This window comes from Euprymna scolopes, chromosome 32, assembly GCF_053919585.1.
Source record: "Euprymna scolopes isolate OS-2025 chromosome 32, ASM5391958v1, whole genome shotgun sequence".
In the NCBI taxonomy this organism is placed as follows: Eukaryota; Metazoa; Mollusca; class Cephalopoda; order Sepiida; family Sepiolidae; genus Euprymna; species Euprymna scolopes.
Window position 1 is genome coordinate 18,489,038 of NC_136513.1, and position 17,918 is coordinate 18,506,955.

General features: G+C 34.7%; 1 protein-coding gene across 17 annotated transcripts in view; it reads left to right on the forward strand.

Moving 5' to 3' along the window:
• LOC145256229 (ryanodine receptor-like) overlaps positions 1-17,918 on the forward strand; it is a 936,895-nt gene that overhangs the window by 168,736 nt on the left and 750,241 nt on the right. For all 17 annotated transcript variants that reach the window (XM_080114858.1, XM_080114861.1, XM_080114859.1 and 14 more), the window contains exon 2: positions 14,648-14,773. In XM_080114858.1, coding sequence (XP_079970984.1) covers positions 14,648-14,773 — 126 coding nt within the window. The remainder of the gene's footprint in view (positions 1-14,647; positions 14,774-17,918) is intronic.

Genomic DNA, 17,918 nt, shown 5'->3' on the forward strand with positions numbered 1-17,918 from the left:
TATTCTCATCTTGGGTGTTATCGACACAACGTTTCGGTCGCTACACCCCGCGACCTTCTTCGGGTGAAACATGTATTCAACACCCGAAAAATGTCGCGGGTGCTGTAAACTTGTGCTATAATTTTATTAATATATAGAGATTTTATACCAAAAAACAAGCTATATCATATTTCCCTTTGTCTGTCTGTCTGTCTGTCTACTGTGTGTCTGTCTGTTCACTCTATCTCGAAAACTAGTTAGCCGATCTGACTGAAATGTTATACGGACCTTTGTTATGAGAAGGTGCAGCAAACTAAGTATTATGGTATCCATTCTATGCAGAGATAGTGATTAGTATTCAATACAAAAATGAACACAAATTTAATCATATTCGACCATCTATTTGGCATACTGCATTCTCTTCTAAGTCAACGGTCCATAACTTTTGCAAATTTTTAACGGATTAAAACGTATCGTATCTATTACTTCATGGAAATGTTTGGATTCCACCTAAAGAAAGACATAACAACGGCAACAAAACAATTACGGATTTAATGTTTTTGCCTGATAGCACCATCCGGCACGTCAGCACGACACCTGCTGCTGCTGCTGCTGTAGTTGTTATTTTTGTTGGGCATCATTCCTGATGATTTTGTGGCATTCGTTTCCCAGATATCTTTCTATTAAGAAGACTTTCTGAGAGGATATCAGGTACTTACGGGGTGTGGAGTGGATTACGAAAAGATTGACAACGTGTCTAAGTAAAAGTGTTTCTGTGGATTCGAACTTAGCACATCCTAGTTGTAAGTCCGTATCGTTAACAATTGAGCCACCATCACCTCCCAGCTGCTGCTGATTCAAGACTTAACAATAACAATAATGTTTTTTTTTTTTTTTTTTTAATTTACAGTTTATTAAATTACATTTAATTAGATTTTTCTCTCTCTTCCTTATAGTTCTTTTACTTTAAATGTTTTTTTGTTTTTTTTTAAATTATCCATTTTGTGTTGACAGTTGTCCGGATGCATAATTTTGTCGGCTTTCAAATCGTTTCAAATATTATGTAATCCTACTCAATATGTCTTCGGCAGACGACAATTGCCGGAAACAATACAAGTTGTCACTCAAAGAAAATGGTTTTAAATCTTCTCATGAATAAACAGGACATTCGCAAAAAAAAAAAACTTTTTTAAACTTTTATTTTTATCAGAGACGGATGCATTAAAAGTCTATTTTAATGTTGTTTTTGGTTTTTTCATTAGCCGAACGTATCTGGCGTTTTCCGGGATTGTTTTACTTTATATTCGATCAGGGTTTTTTTTATTTTAATTTTCGTTTCTTTTTGCATTTTTCACTACGTTTCATTATATCTAGGTACGTGCAAAATGAATAGCCGATGCTCAAAATGTATAAACATTTTGAGCATCTCTTTACTTAAAACCTCACCGAAAATCAGGAAATAGACCAATTTTAATGAATTTGGGGGTATTTATCAAATAATGATTTACTAAAGTTATGGTTTTAAAGGAAATGAATGGCTTTGTTTCTGCTATTTTATGAAAACAAAACATCGTAAATTGTAACGATAAAAAATAATTTTTAGAAACATTACGAAAAAAGCCCCTAAGGTTCGTGTTAATGAAATTAATATAGCTAGAAGAAAATTTAATTTCTCGAACTACCGATATTACCATTGAATTAAGCATTGTTTATTTAATATTTTCACACAAAAACTTATAATTGAAAAAACATTTATACTTTTTTTAGGTCACATGTTCTGCGTAATTTTTATATGTAAGATTCTAATATTTTCCTCTCTTGAATGAACGTAAAACTTTCGACGTAACATGATTTTTTTATATAACCTTGAAAAATACTTTTCTTTTTAATTTAAAAAGCAAAAAACATAATAAAATAATTAAATTTAAAAATGGTAAAAAAAAAAATTATACAAACGTTTACGATAGGAATGTACGGATGCACGGCTGAGGAAAAACAAGAAAATCAACACTCCCTATCTAACTCCAAATACCTAACGTCATTTTCAGATAGCCTTTTAACTTTTTGACCTGTTGGGATCCGTAGAATCCATTTAGATGAATTCGTTTGTTTTGCGAAACTAGAATCTCTTGCTTTTGGGCTAATTAAGCTATTTTTTTGTGCAAACATAGGTTGTTTCTTTTATTAAATTCAATATTTTAGGACTTTACTAATTATCTTTGAAATAGACCTAGAAAACTAATATTTATCTTTCAAAGGATTTTTACAATTACTTTATTTAACTTCAAAATTTAGCTGAATTTGTCAGCTTCCGAATGTCGCCGTGAAAACGTTTTTCATTATAACTTTTTTTTTTTCATGTGTACAAATATTTTTTCCTTTTAGAAATTAACTTTAGGCTTTAATCTGTCAAATACAATCAAAAAGTAGTCGGAAACCTACAAAAAATATGATAAACCGGCTTTCAAAACTATGTCCCTTATTTTTTCCGACATTTTTGCTTGCTAATAATGTTCACATAAAATTTTTATATTTAAAAATATTAATTTTAGAAGTTAAATATTAGTATTCTGGCCGTCTAACTTCGTAGCGCCCCTAACTCCCTAACTCCCTCCCTCCCTCCCTCTTTGTTCGCTTTCCTTCTTTTCTCTTTCTCACTCCCTCTTTTCTCGCGCCCTTATTAACGGCGACGAAAAATGTGATGTTTTAACCTATGCCGAATAAACTGAATTGGATTGAATTGAACTTCTTATCTTACTATTAGCACACCATTTATAAAGTCTGGGAGTAATTCAAGAATAAAAATTCCTACTTACTTGCCTCCCCACGAGGGTAGATTTAGCACAAGGTAGATTTTTAATATCGGGAAAATCCAGTTCCCCAAAAAGGGGCATTTTTGGAGAGGAACAAAAATAAAAATTATCTGTCATGAAGGATTTCTCCTCCACTGACTGAGGATAGAAATTATTGCATGAAATTTACAAATTAAGTTATAACACAAAAAATGAAAAATTGAGGGTGGAATGGTTTTTTAAAAGGTGTAGGGAACTTTGAAGAATACCATTGACTGACACCATTCATCATAATACCGCATTCACACCATGGAGTTAAACCTACTCAATAAATTCCATTCCCCAATCGTTTTTATAAAAATTCTGTACATGTTTGCGTGTGTGTATAATAATCTTTTTTTATATCTTAGCTCGAAGGCCAAATGGGGCGATTTGACTAATCTGAGTGACAATGGTCATGTTTTAGTTTATTGGTTCTAGACAATTTTCAAATAAAAGAAGCACGAACATAAAAATACAAGTAAAACTATTCTTCAATGTTTTATTATTATTATTATTATTATTATTATTATTATTATTATTATTATTATTATTATTTGTCCATTCAAATCTAAAAACGTTACCTCGGACGAATTCCGTTGCGAAAGATATAAATCAATATTGATGCATTCTTTAGAATTGGTTAGGATTTACAAAATGGCAGAATGCAGGCAGCATAATCAGAACAAACACAAACTACGACAACGTTGTAAATCGGAACCGAAATATAAGCATCATGGTCGCTTTTTCTAAAGTATCACGTATTTGGTTCATTATATAAAAAAACTAGACATTTTAGCCTGTTGATTTAGAATGAATGTCTTATGCCAAACTTCTAGAGTAAATCTGGTATTGTAGTTGCTAATCCCTATTATTCCATATCAATCCTTAACTGTGCATCGAACGGATACCATAACACTTAGTTCACTGCACCTTATCATAACAAAGGTCCATACAACATTTTAGCTAGGTCGGACCAGTAATTTCCATGAAAATTTCTAGAATAAATGTCGTATTGTGGTGACTAATTCTTATTAATCCGTATTAATCCTAACTGTGTATCAAACGGATACCATAATACTTAATTCACTGCACCTTATCATAACAAAGTTTCATACAAAATTTACGCCAGTAGTTCCTCTGAAAATATGGAACGGATACATTGATAAATGAACAGACCAGGAAAAAATACAATATAGATGTATAACTTTCTTCTGTATCCGCAACTGTTCGCCGTAGAATTCTTTTGTAAGCTTTAAATAAAACTATTAATTATACTAAAGTTGAATTAATCAAAATCTGTTTCTCTTATGTTCTGGGATTGAGTTATTTTTCAGATTTTCAGATTTAAGTATAAATATTTTCCCTCGGTAAAAGCATTATACACACGCACACAAACAAACAAACACACACATACACACACACACACACACACACATATATATATATATATATATATATATAAAGACTAAGAATATGTGTGTGTGAAGACAACTCTTAACATATATACTCAACGAATTTTTTTCTAAAGACTCGAAATTTGGTATATAGGGTATTCAGACCTGTAGAAAACATTGTACTTAGTTTTAATCCGGAAAAAGGGGTTGCTAAGGATTCATAATTGAAACTTTGGTGCGTGGGGGGGGGTCATCGGATTTGTATCTGTTTGTCAACTGTTTCACGACTTCGCATGCGCGAATCGTCCACATGACAGCTTCCTTAGGTTAAGAATAAGTAGGTGTGAAAACACTTTTTAAAGAACGTCTCAAGCTGGCCTAAGGTTATCGTACTTGACCTTCTGTCTTAAAAATAACCGTGTTTATTTAAAACGCTATACAAAAACAGACAGCACTCAATCGTCAACAACGAGACTATTTTCATTTTTTTTTAAGTTATAAAATCTTTATAAAACTGTGACTGCCGTGGTCGACGCCGAAGTATCTCTCTGCCGAATTGACCAGCCGAATCTGCTAAGCAGAAATGGCGACGCCGAATCGGACACGTCGAAACATTCCATTCCCGAAATCCGAACATGAACCTAAGAAGATATTTACCAAATAAAATTCGTCTGGCAGGAAATAGAGGTTACATGAAACGATTGACTAATGGCAATAGAGAATCAGCAGCAGCAGTTGTACTGAGGAAGCCTTACAAGAAACGTTCATAAATTACATTTTTTTATTTTTTTTTTTAACTTACGATGCCTCCGTTAAGTCTCAAGAGACAATGGATACCCTCTGTAAGAGTAGCTGTGCGTGTGATTGTGAGACAAACGGTGTGCAATCTCCAACTACACCTCTCCTGAGTCGGCACTGCTTTAATCCAGTGGCAAGACGATTTTCCAGTTTCTTTTAATGTTGTACACAAAACCTCGGTATTTCGTTATCTCCTCCCTTCCAGCTCTGCTCAACCCAGAGTCATTGGAGACGCTGACTTCTACTAAGGTTGCTTCTTTCTCCTTCTTGTCCTATATCACTTTGTCTGGTTTAACAGCTCCGTTTTTAGATACGTAGCTGTAGGAATTGCATAGTCATAATGGATAGTGTATGACTTATTTCCAACTGTTCTTTCTGGTATACTAGCCTGGGTGCTCGGCGTTGCCTGGGTGTTTGAAAATGTGTGTTGAGAAAAAAAAAGTTGTAGTAGGCAGGTTCGAACCCGTGACGCGGTGGCAGAAAAGAAAGTGGGGGGAGGGGGTAAGGATGTTGGTTGAGCAAAAATAAACGGAAAATTGCAAGCAAAAAAAAAAAAAAGTGGCGAGGTCGAACCCGTTCCGTGAAGGAGGAAAAGAAAGTGGGAAAAAAAACGTCACGCGTTAGCTGTTGTGCCCATCGCCAAACCGGAAGTGACGTAGATTTAAATTAAGGCTAGACAATCGAAAAGAGGTGATGACTTTCGAAAATATCAGCGAAAAAAGTGCTCAGTTGAGGGTGAAGGAATTAATGGCTTTGGCCAATTTTTCGATATTTGTCGTTCGAAGGGTCGTGCTTCAAAACGATACTGATCTTGCGAAAATCCGTTGCGTCTGTCGAAAGTTTTTGCGAGACATACATACATACATACATACATTTAAACAGACAGGCGAGATTTATATTATAGATGTTCCCAGCACTTAATGCTGCATTCGATATTCAACTTTTTATAAATTGTTCAGTAGATATATTTATAGCCTTCTTTATATCGCATGGTATAGTAGCCGTCTTTCCGCTGGACATTACAGCTTGATGTCAAGCGACTCACACTCTCAATTTATGTGTGGCAAAAGCTGCACTTGTGTCGTTGCTGAGACTACTCGTCTTCTTAAAAGCATTTGTTACACAGCCTTGATTTTGGACAGCCATTATTATCCTCACGTGATCATAATGGAGCGATCCTAACATCTAGTTCTGGGATTGAGTTATGTTTGGGCTTTAAATAAATGTCTCTGTAAATTGTATTTCTTTGCCAAAAAAGAGCAACATCTACCGGAAGTAACATGATTTCAAAAACTTTAAATGTATATATGCATGTATTTTTTACGTATTTTGATATTCTATTCGAGCAAGTAGATGATTTTTTATGTGCTAACAAATGACCGTTGATTAAGGCTCAAAGGCCACTCGAGGATAAAGCTTACCGAGTTTTTAAGACAAGGCTGTGAGGACTGACAATAATGGCAGCTGGAAAGAATTCGACCATTCAAGATGACGGCTAAATAAGAATTTGCTAACATTACACGTGTATGTATGTGCGTATGTATATATGTATGTGCGTATGTATATATGTATGTACGTATGCCATATGTGTAGCAGACTGTGCAAGTCTAATGCTGGCCTGAAAAGTCACCTTCGAGCCGATGGACGGGGTTTAGGTGTCACTGAGGATTGACCTGATAACTATGATGAGGTTGGTGAGGAGCATTGGGATGGCTAACGTCTGTAAAGACGAAGCGATTAGCATGTATGTATGTATGTATGTATGTACGTGTGTATGTATATATTTATGTATGTATGGATGGATGGATGGATGGATGAATGAGCCTATGTGTGTAAATATGTATGAGCATATGTATGCCTGTATATATGTATGCATGTATGTATGTATGTATGTATGTATGTATGTTGGATGGATAGATGAGCATATGTATGTATATATGTATGGGCGTAAGTATGTATGTATGTATGTATGTACACAGCATAATCACGTTGACACGATGGTTTTCGTCAGATCGCCGAAGTTAAGCAACGTTGAGCCTGGCTAGTAGCAGATGGGTGACCATTTGGGAATTCTAGGCGTTGTATGTGCTCTCCGCTTATCTCGGCATCTGTTTCCAGTCGTCTTGAACATCCACTTGCCAATGGTATTTAATAATGTCGACTTAAAAGAAGTGTAGTTGGAATTACGCAACTCTTGCCACAAAAATTCCACCCGCAGGCAACCTTACAGTGAGCATCCATAGTCTGTCAAGCCGCCATGTATGTATGCATATGTGTATGTATGTGTGTATGTATGCATGTATGTATGTATGCATATGTATATGTGTGTATGTATGCATGTTTGCAGGCGTGTATGTATGTATGCATGTATGTATGTATGCGTATATGTGTGTATGTATATATGTACGTATACGTGTCTTGTTTTGTGAGGAGGGCGGCTAGTCTCCCTGGAGAATTAAAAACAAGACCTTCAAAGGGCGAATGAACTCTTTTTCTGGGTCAACGGCCAACTAGCACCGTGTATATTTGTGTGTGTGTGTGTGTGTGTGTGTGTGTGTGTGTGTGTGTGTGTGTGTGTGTGTGTGTGTATATGTGTACTCCCGTAAGCCGTGGTGAAGCCAACCTTTCTAGAAGCAAATCTCTGATTTAAAAAACCATAAAGCGGGAGACCAGTACCCGCATTAAGCTGGTCTGCAGTTTAATTTGTTACTGGCTATCTTGCTCTTGCTTGTTGCTGGATCTCAACATTTTGAACCGAGAGAGAGACTTAGCTGTCGTACAAAGCTAAGACTCTGTAACATCATCTTTGTATAGATACTCCCTCAGGCATTTGGGCTCATGGATTTTAAATGTCTGAGGGAGTGGCACTCGCCTGACAAGACATTGCAACCATCAATACGTGTATGTATCTATGTATGCATGTATGCGTTATTTATGTATGTAGGTGTGTATAAATATATGTATGTAGGCATGCATGAATATATGTATGTATGTATATGTATGTATGTATGCATATATATATACACGTATGTATACATATATATACATGTATGTGTGTGTGTGTGTGTGTGTGTGTGTGTGTGTGTGTGTGTGTGTGTGTGTGTGTGTGTGTGTATACTTGCGCTTGTAAAATTCTGGAAAAAAAAACAGAAAATAGTTTTAAAGTTTTTTGTTTGTTTTTTTTTAAGTAATATTTTCTTCCGTCCGATTCTAGGCAAATACTTGAAGTTTATTTATTTCAACTCATAATTAAATGGTTCCAATCGATAAAAGAAATCGGAGAGAGAAAATCTACTTTCTTTTGATGATCAAATTCGAAAAAAAATAATATTCTTAAGAAAACGGAATGTTTACACGGGTACAAAATTAGAAATGAAAACGGAATCAATTAGGAATTTAATTGCTGGAAATTGCGATAGATTTTTTTTTTTTTTTTTTGCTCTTTTTTGTTTTTTTGTTTTTTCTTGGGGGGGGGGGTTACTGACAAGACACCGGCGTTTTAATACACTCCTACTTTCGGAAAGAATGATTAAAAGTAGTCGTTTATCCTATGGAATCAAAACATTTTTCCCAAAAATGTCCAGAAAACAATAGTTTTTATTTTCCCATAGTTTTCGCCAAAACAAAATGCTTTTTATTTTTAAATTAATGTAGATAAGCGTCTTGCCTCTTGCAGCCATTATAAAAGGAGTTCTTAAAAGGGTTCAGATCCTCCTTTCGTATTAAAATTTTTATTTGATGTCTAAGTCCCAGGGACTTGATAAACGATAAACGTTTTGAGTCTGTCTCTGTTCTACCGCTACTGTTATAGTAGGTGATCGACTGAGCTCCGATTTATGGGCCCCCCCTTTACAACGTTCGCAACAAACATTCGTTTAGCTGCAAAAACCGTCAACAATTTCCCTTACTCTCTGTCTATTGTCTAAAAGTAAACTAAAATTCCATGAACAAAGTTCTTTCCTAGAACTGTCCGTCCGTGGACCATAATAGCGTGAGGCAGCTTCCCTGCTGACTATAGCATGGTCATTTTGAAATCTAATTTGAATCTAGCTCTACCCCAGTTCCACCATAACCGATTATGTTGTCTCAATATCTCCTAACACTCATTAATCCTTATCCTAGAGTGTCCCCCCGGGCCTCGATAAGCGGTGGCCTCTCCCCCAAATATTAAAAAAAAATCTATCAGTAAAAGGGGAGGGGGTGAGTGATGTTACTCAGCTTTCCGTGCAAACATAGTTTCTATAGAATAAAATAAACATCTAAATAAAATAAATCTATTATTAAATGATGAGCCGTTCCATGAGTTAACAAATTTACCGAATTTCCATTACTAACGATTACTATATTGTCCAATTGACTACTTTACACGCTTTAACCCTTATCCTCGAGCAACGTCTTGGCCTTGATAAGTGGTGATGCCTATGTAAAAATAAATGAATAAGAATAAACAACGCAGGGATTGTAAAAATAGTGATGGTTGTGTTTATATTACGCCAGCGAAAGCAAAAAACAGGGCAGCACTCCTTTTCGTGTAGTAGAAATGCGTCAATCGATATGGTTCCCGTTTTTTTATTCTTTTTTGTTTTGCTTTGTTCTTTTTTGTTTGTTTGTTTTTTGTTTGTTTTTTTTCAATAAAACGACTATTATGTTTCCTCACATGTAATGACAATACTTTATTCTTTGTTTCATCGGCTTGTTATTCGCTGATGACGTCAGAGATGCTTATTGTTTTTCTTTGATCCAACATTTTAGTTCTATTAATGCTAATCTTAACAATCTCTATGACTACGAGAGTCTTTTCAAAAAGGTAAAGCTTCCTATTTTTTTTTTAACTTCTTTAAGTTGAATAGCTACGAAGACGGGTGTGGTACCATTAAAACGAGCGACCGTTTGTGCCCCGGAATATATTTGTCTACATAGTCACCACCAGTGACGCGCAGAGAACTTTTTCAGGGCAGGTGCTCAAAAAAAATGTGAATCGTCAGAGCACAGGCGTTTAATATATTCCTCTGAAAAGGGTACTTTTAAAACAAGAGTAAAAACAGCAGGTGCTTGGGCACACCTAATACCATTACCCTGCACGTCCCTGGTCACCATCATTCTCAATGCACTTTTGCCAGCAAATTCAATGACGCATGTCTGCTTCTGATGCACGTCCATGACAAGGGTTGATCTCTTACAGTCTCAGGCCGTCGATATCTGAAACATTCAAGCCATTAATGCATAAGTTCAGTCATCATAACAATACAGTTTGAAACACCTTCTTGCGGGTAGTCCATCTTACATGACGAAGAAAGTTCATAAAAGTTACGGTAAAAATCACCAAACTAATTTATGCAAAGTTAACGCATTGCTCGCTAAAAGTAGGCTCCCAGGTAATTCATGTTTCATGACGAAAACAGTTCATAAAGGTACAGTAAACAAAAAAAAAAAAAAAAAAACGAATTGGTTTACGCATAGTTGATGCATTACTCGCTGAAGTAACTATTAAATCGGTTTTATACTTTTTACTTCCTGTTTGTGATTATGTATTTTTATGCTCAGAATTCATTCCAAAACTAATTAAACGATCATTATGAATTGTGAAACATAGCTTTTAATCGTAAGGATGGGTAATATAGTGTTAGTTTGTATTATTTTTTTTTTCAATCAAAGGGGTATATAAGAAACGGAAGAAAGCGATGCGTGAAAATTCAGATTTCTCCGATTTTGGTAAAGAAAATTTTAGCAGTAGATTGTCGAAATTTTAATTTCAACCATAGTTTGCCTGGATGGTCCGAGATGGGGCCCGTATAAAGGTTGCAAAATGATCGTTATTTCGCGACCCCAACTCGGGAGTCAGTTAACAGCTTGTTTAAGAAATACGACGTATTGACTCTCTGGTGAGATGTTGAAATAGCTCTGAAAGGAACCAACGACCCCCATCCACAGCATACCTCATACCACGCCCAGACTTGAAAAGGTGCGTGTACGTCGGCAAGCAACTAGTAAAAAATAAAGTGCTCACCGAGGTACTACTAGCAACCTAACTCGTCACGTAACATGAATAGACGCAATATAAGAAAACTACTGGGCGTCAGGGAACACCGCAGAACACGGACGACGTCGGCACTCCTCAAAACTCTCTCGAATAAAGTGGCGTGCACCAATGACCCACCGCCTAGCACAAGGCATGTTCAATATATATCTAAGGGCCAGCGCTTCCCAATAACAACGTAAAATGGCAGAGTTAAAGACACCTTAAGGTAAAACTGACCTTTTCGGATCTCCACTCCGTCTTGGCATTGGTTCTTCCCTTATTTGTTTTTTTTTGTTTTGTTTTTTTCCACAAGATATAAGACATCCATTAATAGATATTCCTCAAATTTCAAGTTCTGTGGATTAATTTAAAGGGAATTTTAGGAGGCATAATACAACTATCCTCCTTTTGAACATTCAAATATTTCAGATTTACATTAAATTTCTTTCATAGTTATCAGATAACAATTAAGCAAGATTCTTTAAATTTCAAATTCGTCTTAAAACCCTTGAAACATAAGCCTTAATTTTGAAACATTTTCTTGAAACAAAATCGTGTAATTAACTTAAATCAAAATTGGAATAAGGATTCTAGACACAAAGTTTAGTATCGTTATATTTTGACTAGTTAGAACTATGGAAATTTGGCAGTACTCTCTACATTAATCTGTATAATATTTTTAACAAGTGGCTCACCACTTATCAAAATCTGAAGGCCACTCGAGGATAAGGGCCAATGCTCAGTGATCAGCAGTGGTGGAAGTTAGGTAGAATTTAAGGAGAGGCTCAACAAGAAACTGTTTACATTGGACTTGAAAACGATCATGTTATAGTCAGCTGGGAAGCAGACCCGTCGTATAGAATCCCACAGCGGGCAATTCTAGGAAATAAACTTTGTTCATAGAATTGTGTTTAGATTTAGGCACAAGGGGAGAGATTGTTTAGAGCGGTTGTAATTAGACGAGTGTTTGTTAGGAATGTTTGGAAGGGAGCTATAGATTGAAGCTCGGTCGAGCATTTGCAATTAAAATAACGACAGAACAGAGATAGACCACGAACGTCTATTCTAGGAGAAAGAGGTTGCAAGGAAGAAAAAAGGACATCACCTATTAGGTTTCTAATCCGGTTTTGAACCTTGTCAAGACAGAAAAAGTGTACTCTTAATAATAATATTCCGCAAGGACCTGTAGCGCAGTGGTTAGAGTACTTGGAAAAATCAATTTTAAAAGTTGAACGTTCAATTCTCAGTGTCGGCGACCAAAAACTACAATTGCGAATTACTTAGGACCTCTATCCAGTGATGGCTGATGGGGACAAGGGCATATTACCACCGTAAAGTGAATAAATGTTCCGTTTGAAATTCCCTCTAAATTGCCGAGTTTGACAAGATACACCTGATGAAGGTCGGGGGTTACATCGACCGAAACGTTGTGAAAATCACACTCGAACTGGTAACAGTAGTCTAATAAATACAAATAATATTCTTTTTGAAATAAATGCACGGTATTAAGATGAAACGATTTTTTTTCTTCTGTAAAAATAATTGTCGCTAAATATTCTTTAGATAAATAAATCGAATCTGTCTGTTCATTGTTTATTTATTTATTTAAAATCGCAGCCATTCATTTCTTTTTTTCCCCCTGGTTTCTTAAAAATGAATAATTATCAGTATTACCTTATCACTTCGTCTTATGATCCCAAAACAAAATGCATTTTGAACAGCAACGGCTACATGAAAAACTCATTTTTTGTAAGATTCCCTTTGCCAGTAAAAATCGTGATTGATTTTTTAGAAGTAGTAAATTAATCATCTGTAGTTAGAAGGATTCGCAAGAAACATAAGCAGGAGAGAATTCCCGCGGCTGGAGGTTTTGAAATATACTTCCTTCCTGGCTTGTCCAATCAGAAACCGGCTCTCAGTCACGTGACCGAGTTTATAAAATGTTAAACCGGCAACACCCTCTTTCTTTCTCTCTCTCTTTCTCTCTTTCTCTCTCTCTCTCTCTCTCTCTCTCTCTCTCCAGGTCTAGCATGAATACACACAAACCAACATGGTCATCACCACATGCGGCACATACACGTACTCTCTTTTTACTCCAGGGCTCTCTAATATCTTGCCCCCGTCCATACATGGACGCTCTCTCCAACTTCCAACTCCAACACGTATCCACTGAACTCTTTTCTCTACCAACAGGTCTGTCTAATTTGTAATCACCGTCTCCATACAGGGACCCTTTCTCTATACAACCCGTTTCATTATTCTTACTAATGAAGATAACCAATTAAGCCGGTTTTAAATGTTAGAGACTTATTTTCTTGTCTTTATTTCTACACATGTTTTTGATAAATAAAGCCTTGATAGAGTACACAATATACTTCGTAATTTAGTGGGAGATGCCCTTTTCTCTTCCCTGCAATCTCTTTCCGGCAGAAAGGACATTGCGAAACTGTCTTTGTTTTACGTTATTTCCACGGCAAGTGCTCGTCTGAGCTACAATCTCTCCCCCCTCTCGCCAATCTTTCTAAAAAAACACCCGTCCAGCTGAAACCACTGTCAATAACTTTCCCTACTCTTTACTCTACTGTGCCTAAATCAAAACATAGATTCTATGAACAATGCTTCTTTCTTAAAACTGCACGCCTGTGGAACTCTCTTCCGTTTGCCTGTTTCTCAGCCGACTATAACTTGATTGTCTTCAAGTCCAACATAAACAAATTTTTGATGAACCGCCCCCTTAAGTAATCCAATCTACCAAATTTCCATTATTAACGACTACTATGATATTACCCCATTGTTTACTGTACACTCAATAACCCTTATCCTTTAGTGGTCTCAGGGCCTTGACTCCTATGTAACTCCTATGTAAAAAAAAAAGAATTTGGTGGGTATTTTTGTTTGTTTGTAGTGGTTTTGTATTTTTTTATTATTATTATTGAAGTCAAATACAAGCACCATTCTGCGTTTTGACGAAGCTTGCGAATACAGACTTCCATAGAAAGAAAGATTGATCGCTACAAAGTATAAAATGAAATAAAATAGTGCCAACTAAATAGTATTGATTAACAAGACTGTGCTTCTCTGTTTAGTATTAATATTCGATCGTTATTAATTTTGTTTATGCTTATGAATTTATTCTTTACAAAACAAAAACTGTTTCTTTTCAATCATCGGCAATGTTTAAAGGTTGCGGTCAAACAAAAAACTGGCAAAAAAATCTATATAGACATTGAAAATGGTTTTAAGTTGTGGTTTTATTAAATCTTAGTAAATGGGAATCATTTGCATTAAAATCCACTTAGTGTTTTATTTTATCTCTAGTAATGACCCAATTACCTTTTAATTGTCTCCATCTCTCCAACCTACTAACCCAGTCTAATATCGATCTCTATAAGCATTTCTTTATGCAATATAGTAGATATTTATAGGTATGAATGACTCAGATAAACTCTCAATTGTTTTCACCTGTCCCGGCACTAACCTAGTTTGATTATACTTGAATGTTATTCAGTCATTTATTATTTTTGCAGAATTTTCGATTTTTTTTTTTAATTTGCATTTTTTTTTTTTAACTATCAAACTTTCAATTTAAAAAATAATTTAATTAATTTTTGTTTGTTTTGCAGGAGGACATTGTATGCTTAAGTTGTTTGGCAACATCAGCACGGGAAAATGACAGCGGCGAGAGATTTTGTCTTGCTGCTGAGGGATTTGGAAATCGGATTTGTTCCTTGAGTAATATTTCTAACAAGGTCAGTCAGCAATCATTTCTTACTTCAATTATATATCTATATATCTATATCTATATATATAAAAATGTAATTCTTGGTTCGTTCAAGATCGATAAAACCAGATTTCTACATTACAAATTTATTTGAAATTTTCAGACAATCAATCTTTAAAGTCGAGGGATGTTTCCAGGTTATTAAAATAAATAAACATCGCCAATTATAAAAATATTAAATAAAATAAAAATATTTTTCGTACTGCGGACCTGTTTTTGTTGGTAGAACTGAACTTCCGTTTCAATTCATTTCATACGCCACGATTTGACGAGGCGAATTAGATTTCATTTTCTGTTTACTCGATAAGTAAAAAAAAACATTTCCTATTTTTAAAATTTAAATTCATTTTTTATCTTCGAAATTTTTTAATTTAAATTATTATTTCTTTATTATATCAGACAAAAAAAAAGTTCTTGCTTGCGTTTGGAGCATAAAAGTCGAAGTTGTTTTTTTTTATTTTTTTGTTTTTTGTTTTTGTTTTCGTTTTTTTTCTGTTTTCTTTTTTAAACATTTGTTTCGATATAAGAAAATATAAACGTTTTTATTATTAAAACTATAAATTGTTAGGTGAAAGTATAGTTTTTTTCGGAGAAAATTTACGTATTGGTAACTTGCTTAAATAATATTTGGTGCTAATTCAGAGAGTGATGCGCGCTATTTTTTAAATCGTATTTCCATGTTTAATTAAAGTTATGTTTTTTTATTCAATTGTAAGGTTAAAGTACAGAATAGGTACAAAACACCCTCCCCTCCCCATGTAAAGAATGGCTTTTTAAATAATAACGTTATTATTTCAGCACGGATCACTCTCTGCATGAGTACCGATTACTGCTTCGTTTTTGGCTTTTTTACAGTAGTTTTTTTTTAAGAAAACCTTTTTTAATAATATTCAAAGTACACTTTTTTCTTTGTTTTTATTTTTTTGTTTTTTTATAGAAGTTGTTTTTACATGAGAAAATATTGATGCTTTTTCTTTATTAAAGAAATTGGGTACTCATGCACTTACTGATCCGTGCTGAAATAACGTTATTATTGAAAAGGTCATTTTTAACATGGGGAGGGGAGGGTGTTTTGTACCTATTCTGTACTTTAACCTTACAATTGAATAAAAAAAAAAATGGTTTAGATACGGTCCACCTCCACAATTTTCTTTTAAATGACGACTTTTTAGGTTTTCGACTATGCTGAATACGGAAATCGCATTGATATTTTTGGAGAAATAAGTAGTTATCGAGATATAAAAAATTGTATAATGCATTGTAATCTCTGGCGGCCATCTTTTGTACGCGCGTGCGCGCGCGTCATACACAAATCTACATTTTTAGGGGTTTGTTTGATTTGTGTTAACTAATAGACTTTCTTGTGTGTGGCACAGTTGCTCAAGTAGCAGAGTACTTGAGATTAAAGTTTTGAATCCTGAATTCGGATGTGTTCAATTGATGAGACAAAATGAGGGCGTAACTAGAGTCTTGTTTTCGTACACGTGTTTTACATATCCATGGCTTTTTTCAGCGTCGCTGACTGTTCTGGGGTTCGAACCTAAAAGCGTAATGTTTATAGTCGGGTGTAGATACCGTTACACCACGAAACTCTAGTTTCGAATAGGTGTTATTTTTATCACATTTTTTTTTAAATTATATCGATGTTTGTTCATTTTAACGATAATTAAATTCCGCATGCAGCGTCTCTCTCCTGGGAGATCGAGGAAAGCCAATTAGTAATTGGATTTCTTCGAATCTCCTAGGAAGTAGACGCTGTATACCGAATTTAATTATCGTTAAAATTAACAAAAATTTGACACTATATATATATATATATATATATATATATATATATATATATATATATATAGCTTTCTATATATATATATAATAAATATGTACACATAGCTATATATATAGCTATATATATACACACACATATATACATATATATATATACATACATATATATATATATATATATATATATATATATATATATATATATATATATATATATATATATATATAGCATGGTTATTACTTGAACGTATTAAAAGATTACCATCATCGCAAATAATGTGTACACGATTAAATATTGAACGTTGTTTACTCGTGGCCCTCAGACACTGTTGCATGTTCATACATGCTTCTAAACATGTCAATACATTTGTTGAGAAACGAATATTTGAGTAGGTGTTTGTACTCGCGAGGGATACGTCCTTGACAATCAGTCCACGGTGAATTTTCTGCTGTCGGACTTTGATATGGTCTGGTTCGATTCTAGGAGGTTCAACCTTCCCAGGCTTTCTATTCTCTCTGAAAACGGCTTTGTTTATTGCTAATCGCCTGAGGTGCCCATACTGGAGAACGCTGTCGGGGCTGCTCAAAGATTCTATAATAAGCCAGATAGCACTTACGCTAGTGCCTTGGCTTTTTGACACCCACACCATGACCTTGTGTCACACCTCCTCTTAAGAGGAGCTACAGAAAACACAAATCATCCCCATTTCTTACATAGGATGTCCGATTTATAATGCGCTATGAATTTCTAAGCAATTGTCGTTTTTCATATTATTTGGATTCTTCAGACTACTGTTCTCATGAGGAGTCTTATTTTCACAACGTGTCGGTCTATGTAACCTCCGATCTTCTTCAGGTGTATCTTGTCGAACCCGCAAGGGCCTGTGGTGTAGTGGATAAAGTACTTTGTAAAAATTCAGTTGTAAAGTTATACTTTTTTGGAGGTTGAAGGTTCAATCCTCAGTGTGGGTGACATTCAAAATATAATTGCGAATTAGTTAGGACTTCTACTCAGTTATGGCTGACAGAATAAGTACGTGTTACGCTAGCAGTATCAGAATTTTTGTAGGAATTTTTGACACCCCTAACACGAAACTGCGAATACAATATAAAAATCTCGTAATTTCTCTGTTAAAAGTGGGTTATTTATTTTCTTTATGGATTATACTTCCAAAATAAACTATTACAGTTGTTTTAAAAGTAATAAAAATATTTTTATTTTTTTTTTTTAAACAGTAATGAATTTTCCGAACTCAATATTTTTCAATTTTTAAACTCAATATTTTTAAATTTTTAAATTTTAAAAATCTATCAAAATTTTTCTATTG